The sequence below is a fragment of the Solanum tuberosum genome, unplaced genomic scaffold (genome assembly GCF_000226075.1).
Source record: "Solanum tuberosum cultivar DM 1-3 516 R44 unplaced genomic scaffold, SolTub_3.0 scf00338, whole genome shotgun sequence".
In the NCBI taxonomy this organism is placed as follows: Eukaryota; Viridiplantae; Streptophyta; class Magnoliopsida; order Solanales; family Solanaceae; genus Solanum; species Solanum tuberosum.
This window is the reverse complement of record NW_006239263.1, coordinates 459,526-471,681: the sequence shown is the minus strand read 5'-3', so window position 1 is coordinate 471,681 and position 12,156 is coordinate 459,526. Positions and strand designations below refer to the sequence as shown.

The following is a 12,156-nucleotide window of genomic DNA, read 5'->3' as shown; positions in this document are numbered from 1 at the left end:
CCCACCCACCCAAAAAAAAAAACACAAACAAACAAAGAGCTTTTTCACCATTCTTTAAGGTATGTGCTCCAGCTTTGCCACTCCTCTTTTCCTTCCAATCCTCAACTGGTGCTCCTCTTTTTCCTAGGCCATTGCTAGTCTCATCATCCTCTTCCTTTTCCTCCCACACTTGCTAGAACCAATTTGAATAGAAAACATATTGTGCATTCCTCTCTTTTCCCGAGTTCATTGCTAGTATCATCTATTCCTTTTTGCACCTTGCACCTCCAACCTATGTTGCTCGGACTCCTTAAAAATGCCTCCGGGTACATATTGGATCCTCAAAAGTACTACATTTTTAAAGGATTCAACATGGGTGCGGCAGTAATTTTGGAGAGTCCAAGCAACATATCCCCCAATAACTATGAGCACTACCTGGAATGCATGTCTTCAATTACCAATACGCTCTATTGAACAAGACAGGACACAAACTATGATCAAGCTTTTTTCAGTAAGTTATTTCTTCCTGCGCTGATTGATAACTAACTGAATCACTATAATCTACTGCAGTCAAACCACCTTTCTCAATATTCTGCGGTCTAACTATCAAAAGTCAAAGATAACCTTACTTAAGATGGCCTACATTTTAACATTATGACCACTTAGACCTGAGAAGTTTTGATTATTACTCTATCCCGGCAGAATATTCCTACTTTCCATGCAGCAACCAATGCAAACAACTTTGCTAATAGGCAAAATTAGTGTGCATTTGACTCGGTAAAGAAAACAAATATTTCAGGAACATAATTTTTTTTTTTGAACTGGTGACTTTAATATTCCAAGAACATTATTTGACATATGCACTCGGTGCAGGATGAGATATTCCAGAGCAAAAATTTAGAAAAAAGTTTAACTATCAAATTACCTCTCTGTGAACTCTTTGTAATTCTCCGAGAAGTCTTCCCCAAGCCTATCAGATGGCTGTCCAGTCACAATCTTGTAACCACATAAGCTATTGGTGGCATTTGGCGCCTATTCGACAACAAATAAGTGGTGAGAACTCACTGTGCAGATACACAATACGTATCCAAGAGAAAGACGTACCGTACCTTGTGAGCTAAATGGTGAAAAGTATACAGCAAACACTCAACATAAGTAAAGTTCATCTCTTCTCCCGCTTTTCGACGAGGCATATATTTCTAAAAGAGAATAAAAAGTTTCATAAGGAAAATGATTAACTGAAAAGGTTAATCTTTCAAATTCAAACTCAAAAGTTCACCTTGTTCATGGAACAATATAAGGTAGAGTTAATATATATATATATATATATATGGATCTAGGAAAAACATTTAGAATATATAGAAGTTAATCAACCCTACAATTTTCTGCATGTATAAAGATGCCTCTAACCAGAACTAAGGAAAACTAAATACTTGCCTTCAATAGTTGAACAACAGAGGGAAGGATCTGTCTCGAATCTTGAGGAATTGTATAGGGTGCGCTCTCTGCGAGGTTTTTGAGCAGGTCTACCTTCCGTTCTTCAGGAAGCTGATGACAAAGATAGGTTAGAACATTTGTTTGAACTACCAAAAGAACAAATTAATATCCACAACAGCAAAGAAAGATTGTTTTTTTTATATATATATTTTTTTTTTGACAAAGGTTTTTTTTATATTTTTTCTTTGACAAACTAGCTTCTTATTTGAAACTATACTAGATAAATATGTTTTAAACACTTAAATTATACCCAATGAGATAGCTACAGTTCATAGCAGATAAGGGAACCAAATAAGTATTATGCTACGCTACAAGGAATTCAGGTATTACCTTGTCAAATACTGGGAATATATGTTTATTCAAATAATTTAGAAATTTGCTATTTGAGGCACCCCTCTGCATGAAACATAGAAATCAGTTAGGTGTATTAAGCACTGAAAAAGTAATGAAGTACTTAAAAATAAGGACAAACCTCGAAAAATGGAATAGCCATAAACAAACAGGCTATCAATCTATTGATGTGGTCTCCGTCTGAAACCTGCAATTTTAAACAATTCAGATGAAGGAATTCTTCAGCTGCCTGCAGATTAACAAGCGCACAGATGGTACAGAAGTTCACCAGACAAGGAGTTTGGACTCACAGGGAAAGAAGACGGAGAACATAGAGCAGAAATCTAGTTCTTTCCGGACGGCATATGATTTCTATTGATACAGGTGATGTACGAATTACAAAGTACACCACATTTCGTATACTGATTTTAGTAATCCAAAAAAATTCAGAGGTTTCATTCATGTAGTGCTTTAAGTGCTACACGCCAAGAAAGCAGATCATAGTGAAACCTCTATGCTTAAAGTTTTCATGTATTAAGGTTTAGATCAGTTCTATTAAAAAGGGTTTCAAACAGATTTGTTCAGCTCCAATGCTTTTGGGAATTCGTACTAGTTTGGTTGATTTGATGTGTGAAATCTGGGACAGAAGTTACCCAATGTGTTGAGTTTATGGGTTTCAATCCAATGACAGATGTAAAAGTTTTCACCCTGGGATGAAATTGCTAATATGAAAACCAACTAAACTACAGTGAAAAGTTTTGATCATCCAACTGTTGGTTCTAAAGATGTGGATAATCAATACTTTCAGTAACTAAGGGAAATACATTAGTAGACAACAAACCAACCACCCCAGTGTGATGCTATTTGACTGCGAGAACAACAGGAAACCAGAAATTTCTACAACATTCTAAAATGAGATAGACACTTACATTGAATTGCGCATCTAAATCAGCTTGTCCTGAAATGATCTCAATCAGTTCTTGCACACGCTCTTGAGGAGCTTTATCTCCAAATATGCTCAAACTTCTCAAAAAATCCATGAACATCTTAAATTCACCTCCTGTCACATCTTGTAGGCTCTGCAATAGATGCAATTAATCTTCTCACATTCTCATTGAAGAGCGTTGAGAAAATACAGAATTTATTATCTAGGAATTTTTCCTCACTGGTATTACATGTATCTCCATATTCTAGGAGAGAACAATCAAATAGCATGTAGACTCTACAATATACCACAGGTACTGGCAGACAAACGAAGAAGCAAAGCTTCTGAAATGCAAGTCAAAATACTTAACAAATCACCTCATTAACTCCCTACAGGACAGAAGAACAGGAGTAAAATATCTAACTACCTTCTTTATCAGATCGGTAATGTGCCTCTCCATTTTTTCTGGAGGCTTGAGGAGCTCAGCTTTTAGAGGAAATACCTGCAGACAAAGTCATATAGCCAATTAGAATACATAAGACTTATAAATGGACATATTAACAGCTTCCACAGAGAATGTTGACCTTATTACCTTGTCTTTTATAAAAACTAAGGTCCTTTCACGGAGATTGTCATCCGACATCTGCTCATCAATAGTCTCAATGTGTTTAAAAAGAGCTGTCAATGAAGCTACAGGAACAGAAAGAAAGTCACATTGCCTTAATAACAGAGCAGCAATTCTATCAGAAAAAATTGTCCCAGTTAAAGCATCAAGAAAAAATGACGGAAAATGAATTAGCAGAAAGCAAAGCAATGAGTGATTGAAAGTTTTCATAGTGACCACGCTAGTTCTACTGCAGAGCATCCTTTCTTGGATTGCTTATCTATTAACCTTGCAAACCCTTCAGGCATTCTTCTCCCTTCTAAGCCTCTGTCCTCCTCTCTTTCTCCCTCTACCCCATCAATGTGTACAATAACAACAAAAAACCCAGTGTATGCCCAAAATCGGGGTCCAGGAAGCGTAGAGTGTACACAGAGCTTACCTCTACCTCGAGGAGGTAGAGAGACTGTTTCCGGAAGACCCTCGGCTCGAAAATAAACTATGAAAATATTGTTGGATATTCTCCAGCTAAAAGCCAGAATATGGGTCTTATGGGAGGTTTAAGAAAACATGTACCAATTACCAAAATCACATTTTATATTAGTAGTATTATTTCATTTTCTACTATCTTTAAATGCAGCAACAAATCGTATCAGTATATCAGAAAGGACATACGAACGTACTACTCCTGTAGTTCATCAATGCTCACTGCTATGTGGTCCTCAAAACCCTATTATAAAGTATTTTGTCGATAAATTAAAGATTTCAAGTTCGAGCTTAAAATAAGAGAACATTTTATTAGAAACGTCACCTCAAAATAGGTCCTACAATACATAATCTTAAATTTAATTGGGACTGATCCCCGAGCGGAAAAAAAGAACTTGGATAATACTCCTACTTTTCAAGCAGGAAAGGATCTCACACTTCTGACTATATGCTGCTCTAACCTCTCTTCAATCTCAGACTTCAAGATTGCATAATGCACTATGGGTTGAATACCATGCAACCTTATGAAGAAGAAGTGTGTACGTAATATATGTATATAAGATTCTTTTTGGCTTGATTGTGGTTATTTTCTTCCTTTACTTAGGGTTTTCTTCTTTCTTCTTCAGAATAAAAGAAACAGCAGTTCGAAAAATTTGCACCCAAGATCCAAAAAATTTCATGAAGATATAGGTTACAGACTCCAAAAAATTGATATGAGAAGCATCCTATACCACTTTTTGACTAATTAAGGACACACCACGGGAATCGGAATTAGAGTTGTAAAAATAGGCTACATATTAATTCTCATCTAAGCACTATTACAACTGCTCACACAAACATATCATGCCTTGCCTTTTAAATTCATAAAAGATGATTTCTTACTTTTCTCGTTTTTTCCCCTCTTTTGATGAAGTGGATTTCATAGATTGTATATTAATCCAGATAATTTTGGGGATAAGATGATGCTAAATTCAAGCAAAACAACTTGCATAGTACCCTAGGGCGTTGTCAGAAGCTTGTTTGAAGCGAGCTTATACCCTGAAGTTAGGTGCAGCATAGGAAGAGTGCTTCGCCTCACCTAGACAATGGTTTATCATTTACTTTAGGCACCAAGCTGCTAAGGCATACGTCTCATTACCAATGGCAATGTTCGGAAGAAGGCAGAACTACATATCAACTATTTCACCTAATTATACTTTTTTCAATTCTTTTGTCCAAATAATTATAGTGTGTTCATGTAAAGGGGGTTTTCAGTACTACTACCTAAGTACTGGTCTATAATACAAAGCTGTTACCTATTCAAAAAAAAATTATTGTGTGTTCATTGTTAATACTTACTATTCCTTTATTAGGGTAGACCTGTTGTATTCCTTCAAAATATAGAAGGAAAATGTCTTCTCAGTTTGTACAATTTTTGGTACCTCGGTAAGTGTTATTAATTATCTTCACTTTCTTATAAAAAAAGTTGTTATGATTTACATGTTATTTTGGTGTACTCATCATTTGCGCTTTCTATATTAAAGCAATAAAGCCTGCGCTTTATGCTTAAAACTCCATTAGAATTTAATACTTTTTTTAGTTTTCATGTTGGTACCCTTCGCATTCGGAAAGGATCTTGAACCCATCTGCTTTTACAAATGATCCCCAGCTAGAGAAAGTGTCATAGTTTCTAGAATAAGGTAATGATATTATTGGTGTTGCAGGGAAGCCCCGATATACAAGTGAATACAAGAAAATGGTCGCAAAAGGGCACCAATCATCTAGACTTACAGGGACCTCGTGGGTGCACCAATATTGACTCAAAACCAAAGATAAGGCCCTCTGTTATGGATCTTTAGGGAAGGATCGATTCACATGGAAGAGAGAACTACAATCTCTTCAACTCTTTAAAAGGGAGACTGAAACCTTAGAGTTCAATGAAAGAGAGAACTCTGATCTCTTGCTTTTTGCTGAAATATGACTAAGTGATTTATTCATCAAAAATCCCTTTAAATAGGAGTCTTACTACATCAATAGGAAGTCTAATTCTTATGTTAGTAGGAAACCTAAATCCTATTCCAAATGAATGACTATAGCTTAACATAATCCTTATGAAGCTATGAAAAAATAAATCATATTCTAGAATAATAAAGACAACTACTAAAATATAATTAACCAATAAATAAATCTACTTTAAAATATAATTAAATACTTAATTAATTTACTTCCCCGCATCCACAACACCCTCTGGCCATCATATCAAAAGTCTATCAAAGGAGGGGACGGGGGGAAGACAAATCATCTATACAAATTCATTTCTGGTCCTTTCTTAATAATGGTAAGGTAAAAATTCATTCTCTAGTCCTTCAAATGCTCTTTATTCCTTTCAACCCAAAGTACCCACATAACTACATCTCATGCGGACATCTTCTTCCACCTTTTGAAAGCACAAATGTGCACTACGTCCTTCAGCAGTGTAATGTTAAAGTATAAATATTTCTGTAGCCAACATATCCACCTAGCTAACACTTAAGCTCTTATTTAAGCTAATTATAAATTTGGACAAGAACATATTTCCTAGAAGGATTTAATCAATAAAATTCCTATGTCAGATAAGTGTAATACAAAGATGCATTTTAATATGGCATACCAATGGCTGCAAAAACCTGGAACTAGTAGCTTAATCAAGGTATATAAGAAGCTAGAACAATGGTAAACAGTTGCCCAGGTATTGACCGGAAGAGCATGCTTGTTAATGCCTAATGGTGCATCAAATGCAACATATAATGTGCACTGCAGCAATAAATTTGCTGATTTATCCAATGTAGCCAATGAAACGCTGATAAGTGACTCACAAGGGATGAGTTGCTTTTCTTCTTCTATTGTTTTGGGCAATCTCACTTCTCACCTCATGAGCCAGCTTTTGGGGTTGATTCGGCTCAAGGTTCAATTTCTTCACATAGTATCAGCGCCAGATCCATCCTTATTATTGGTTCAGGCAATGTTGCGCCCCCATGTTATCATCACCATGCTCCAAATGTCAAAACCTGGGCTTGCAGGGGTGTTAAGTGTCTTACAGTGGTTGAGGGATAGGATGTTTGTCTCCTTATACGATCTTAACAATCCTCACCTCATAAGATAGCTTATAGTATTAAGCTGGGCCCAAGGTCCATTTTCTTCACACAACAAATGCTGAAGGTTATAACATTTTACAGAGGAAGTTGAAGACAATACACCTACCAAGGCACTATATAAGAAACACTGGAAGTCTGAAACAGTGGTACCAAACAAAACATCCATTGTTTTCGTAGACCAGGCTTTAATGTATCTATTGTTCTACCTTTTTGCTAAGAGAGTGGTACCAGGAAACATGAAATAGCATCCAGCAGAAGAAAGAAAGCACAGTTTGATAAGTTCAGCAATTTAATTTCTTAACTCAATTTAAGATGAATTTAGTTACAGAAAAAACCTATGTGCATTGGTTTCAATGTCAGTGGGACAGAATCAACATACCTTCTACGTCTTGCCTTAACAAGGACAAAAGGGCTTTGTTTACTGCATCACGTTCCACATTTTCCTCTGGAAGAATAGAAAGATAGAGAAGTCAGGATCACATATCTTTCCTCATAATAAACATTTCTTGATGGAAAGACTAAGAGATTTCTATACCAGCAGTCAGGAGTTGAACAAGTATGTCAACAATTTTCGAAAGATGCTCGGGTGTGTCTTTGCAAAAAAGAGGAAGTCCACGAATGGCTTGCACTCGAACCTGCAAACGGTAATTGGTCAAACAAAGCTCAAAGGTCCCATCAAGAAACATCAATGTTACAAACTTCTAGTCTCATTTATGCCATAAGTACTGTTAAGAGAAGTCCTTTCTTTTTTATCTGTAAGCTGTGAAGAGAAACTTAAATCATGCAGTCGAAATGTTTATAGGAACTCCATTACAAATAAGATATTTAAACATGTTAAAAAGCAGTAAAGCAAGACAGAAAGAAAAAACGAATAGAAACTGAAGAAAGTTGAGACCTAGAAAGAAAATAATAATTACAAATGAAACCGAAGTCTTGTACGTAATCAAGAAACAGAGAAATTCCCGAATGTAAAATAGGTAACAGACGGAATAAGGTCAATCTCATCACAACCTTTTCGTCATTACCTACCTATTTTCTAACCTAAAAATGACATCGATTAAGATCAAGGAATACAGGGTTTCCATTTATTTTATTACGGTGGTGTTCGGGCTTAGCTTACGCTTACCTCAATTATGTACCTGGTGAAAGAGTACTGGTCTTTCCTCTCTCTTTATGTTTGTATTGAACTTTTACGGGCCAAATTTTCTTAACTTATGTACCTTATCTTTCCACTTAAGCACAAAAATTAAGACAACGGGGATAGAACACAACAATAAACTTGCAGTATAAATATACACGTAGGATGGCTTTGAAAAAGCAATTATCACAATGTCATGATTTCATTTTTTTCCCTACTACTTTTCATATTCTCGAGCCTGCAAACAACTATTTTCATTTCTAAAGTTCAATCATGAATTGACACTCCCAAATCCTAACATACAGCAAAAAATTCAGTTCCCAAATCATGAGATTCATTACCTCAATTTTATGAAGCAATTGAATCGCTGCTTGTCGACAAAAAATAAGAAATAGAACGCTTACTGAAATGGCCAACTAAAAAAGAAAGAATTTTTTTTACATTTAAGCGCAATTCAATTAACTCTACTTGATGTTGATATGGATAGTGAAAGTGCCTCCTAGAGTAGCTTGTCTCGGTTGGGCTGCAGTTAATGAGGCTCGTGTTTCTCAGGAGAACTTGATGCATAAGTGTAACTCATTATATAATATATGCTACATGTATGGAGCAGAACCTGACTCAGTCAGCCACCTTTTTATGCATTGTCCGGTAGCCTGACAGCTTTGAAGATATGGAAAGAGAGAAAACAATAGATGCTTTAAAGAAAGAAGGATGACAAATTTGACAATTCAGCAACTAAAAAGGCTTGTCTTCATCTTTTGTATTGTTGGAATAAAATTGATATGAAATGTTAGATTTTTTGAGCTCCCTGCATAGCTAAACGGATGCTTTTTGTGTATATATTCTGGTAATATGAACTATCTTAGTGCTTGTAGTACTAAAATACCTTAGATTTTCTAAATTAAAAAATCTACTTGAACCAAAGTAAAGGAAATAACTTTTTTCTTCATCCACCTCCAGCAATATGAATACTTTCTTAAGTCAGTCCTAGTTGCTATTTGCTACCTAAGCTAGTCCCTCGCAACTTTGGCATCAAGAACAAATAAAGAATAGACAAACCAACTACACATAATCTCAGTTAAAAACTGCAAGACAATTCACATCTATTGCACCATTCTTGTGTCTCAGTAGTATTTGACATGTCATATGATAATGCCTAAAAGTTACATTATTTGGAGAAAAACTCACTAAGGAATAACAACAAAGCGACCTTATCATAATTTATTAATCATAAGAAAAAGAAACAAGCTGATTAATTTGAAATGAAATAGAGAATATTAGCATGAGACCAGGATGACAGACACAAATGGAGAAAGGTCTAAATTGATATTAAAAGGAATTATTTTTAAAAAGGCAAATACAAAAGACTGACCCCAAGCTCCTCAGCTTCACAGAAATCCAGCTGAGCATCTACAGCACGGACTGATAAACTAGGAAAATACTTGAAGAATCTGGGGATTAGCTGAGCTGCTAATTGCATAGCTTTAACACTGCTGCTCTTCGCTGCCTTAATTATATTCTCATAGTCCTCCACATTCTACACCAAATAATTGCACAGTTCAATCAAAATTAGCAGAAATTATTCTGAAAAAAAAATGTATAAACTTGATTCTATCCACTGCAGTTCAACAAACTAAGCTTAAACTACTCAAAAACACATAAATTTGATTGAATACGCCAAATGCTTCTCTTCGCAGCCTTAATTTATTCTCATAGTCCTCCACATTATACACCAAATAATTCCACAGTCCACCCAAACTTATCTGAAACTATTCAAAAAATATATATAAACTTGATACAGTACACCACAGTTCAATCAAATTTAGCTGAAACTACTCGAAAAAATATACAACCTTGACTCAATATACCACATGCTGTTCTTCACTGCGTCAATTACATTCTCACAATCATCCACATTATACACCAAATAATACCACAGATCAATCAAACTTAGCTGAAACTATCCAAAAATAATAAAGAAATTTGACTCAATACACCATAGTTCAATTAAACTAAAACTATTCGAAAAAAATATTTAAAACAATTGACTCAGTACACCACAGTTTCAATCAAACTAAACTTGACTGAATACACCACAGTTCACTCAAACTTAGCTGAAACTTCTCAAAAAAAATAATTACAAATTTCATTCAATACACCGCTGTTCAATCAAACTAAACTGAAACTACTACACATAAATTTGACTCAATAAACCACAATTCAATAAAAATTATCTCAATTCCGAAAAAAAAATGCAGATTCAATTCAAATTCGAACCCTAGAACGGGAAACTGAAAAGGTAAATTGAGTTTTTACGTACCTGAGACTTGTCTTTAGCTTCGTTGAGGCGTTCGCCGTACTCGTAAAGCTTCTCGATAATGGCCTCGTCCGATGACTCCGCCATTGCTAAGCTTGTAAGTTTAAGCAGTAGAGACAGTAGAAGTGAAGGGAAATGAGACTTGGGCTGACAAACGGGTTTCAGATTAGTGAGAAAAGAAACGGATATATACACACGAGGAAAAAAAGGGCCAAACAGGGAACAATGTTTATTTTTATTAAGATTAAAAACGTATGAATTATTAAAAATATGTGTTAATGTTTTAGATATTGAATACAAATATATCTAAATAGTAACATATTGTATTAAGATCTAAATATTAAATAATCAAGATTGAGGATGGTGTTGGATAATGGATACTAATGGATACTAATGGTTGTTGTTTGTTAACAGTTGGATGATAGTGATATCTAATGGGGGTGGCGAATGATGATGATGCTTGACTATATATAGTTGTTATTGATGATGGCGGTGATTGATGGTTGGTAGTGATGATTGTAATTAATGGCTAGCGATGGTGACGATTAATTATAATGATTGACAATAATAGTGATTGAAGATGGTGATAGTTGATGATGATGGACGGCGACCAGAGACAAACACAAGATTTGAAGATAAAGTAGCTCCTTGTCTAGGCTCGAACTCGCAGTGATGCGAGATATACGATCATAGCTTCAACTAGTAGTGTACCCAAATGAGATCTAATTATGAGAGTGCATAATTAAATATCTCATGCTTTCTTAGATTATCTATACATATATATACAAAAATAAAATAAAATTACCAAATGCACGTACATCCTCACGCCACCAGGTGGGTCTGCCTCTGGCGGCGATACACTAGTTGATAATGATGAGGAATTGTAGCGATGATTGGTGAATGAATGTAGAAATCTTTGAATAATATAATTGTTGCTATATTATATTTAGCAGTTATAATATAATATGTATTTATAACTAACACTTTATATAAACGTTGCTAAAGGCTTTATTAGCGACTTAGATGCAATAATATCAACTCAATTGACGTTAAATGTTTTTGTGATAATAAATATTGTCAATATATATATATATATATGTTATAGTGTTTACATCATTAGTGTATTACTTTTTACGCTATCAAGTCACTTAAAAAAATAAAAAAATGACCAAATTCATCGGTGGCCCTCTAAAGTTGGCAACAAATTTCACTTAGACACCTCAACTAAGCGATGTTCATTTTAGACACCTCATGTAGTGTCCCGTTATATTATTTTGACACTTTTTTTTACAATAAACAAAAAACTGAAGAAGAGTGTAATACACTCGTTGATGACATATGCAAACAACCAACTAAATGATAACCTGTGTTATTTTCAGTTAAAAATTATTTTAAAATCTATTTAGTAAATAAAATAAAATTATTATTCTAAAAAAAATCTCTTTTTTCATTACACTCAAAATCTCTTTTGTGCATTTTTAAAAAAATGTTCTTTTCTTTTACTATTTTTCATATTTATTCTTTCTTCTTTCTTTTTAGTGTTGTTTTTTGGGAAGAAAAGAGGGAGAGGAAGAAAGAAAGAGAGAATTAATATGAAATATGGGTGTTAGTATCCATTTTCCAGGCAAAAAAGTGGAGGGAGGTGATGGTAGATTTAGAAAAGTAATACAATGAAGAAGAAGAAGAAAATGACTTAAAAACAAATTTGAATAAAAATTCGACCTCCATTGAAGGAGTTTAAGCTTGAAAAAATGGTGGGAAGTGGTGGCT

General features: G+C 34.7%; 1 protein-coding gene across 1 annotated transcript in view; it reads right to left on the bottom strand.

Annotated features, from left to right (window-relative positions):
* Positions 1-10,568, bottom strand: part of LOC102589398 (apoptosis inhibitor 5) — a 13,433-nt gene extending 2,865 nt beyond the window's left edge. Inside the window, exons 1-12 of the mRNA XM_006360991.2 lie at positions 10,390-10,568; positions 9,442-9,606; positions 7,467-7,566; positions 7,311-7,376; positions 3,324-3,421; positions 3,159-3,233; positions 2,736-2,885; positions 1,949-2,014; positions 1,807-1,872; positions 1,417-1,527; positions 1,089-1,178; positions 905-1,011 (exon numbers count right to left, since the gene is read on the bottom strand). Of these exons, the coding sequence (XP_006361053.1) occupies positions 905-1,011; positions 1,089-1,178; positions 1,417-1,527; positions 1,807-1,872; positions 1,949-2,014; positions 2,736-2,885; positions 3,159-3,233; positions 3,324-3,421; positions 7,311-7,376; positions 7,467-7,566; positions 9,442-9,606; positions 10,390-10,473 (1,178 nt within the window). The 5' untranslated portion in view covers positions 10,474-10,568. The remainder of the gene's footprint in view (positions 1-904; positions 1,012-1,088; positions 1,179-1,416; positions 1,528-1,806; positions 1,873-1,948; positions 2,015-2,735; positions 2,886-3,158; positions 3,234-3,323; positions 3,422-7,310; positions 7,377-7,466; positions 7,567-9,441; positions 9,607-10,389) is intronic.
* Positions 10,569-12,156: the final 1,588 nt, after the last annotated feature.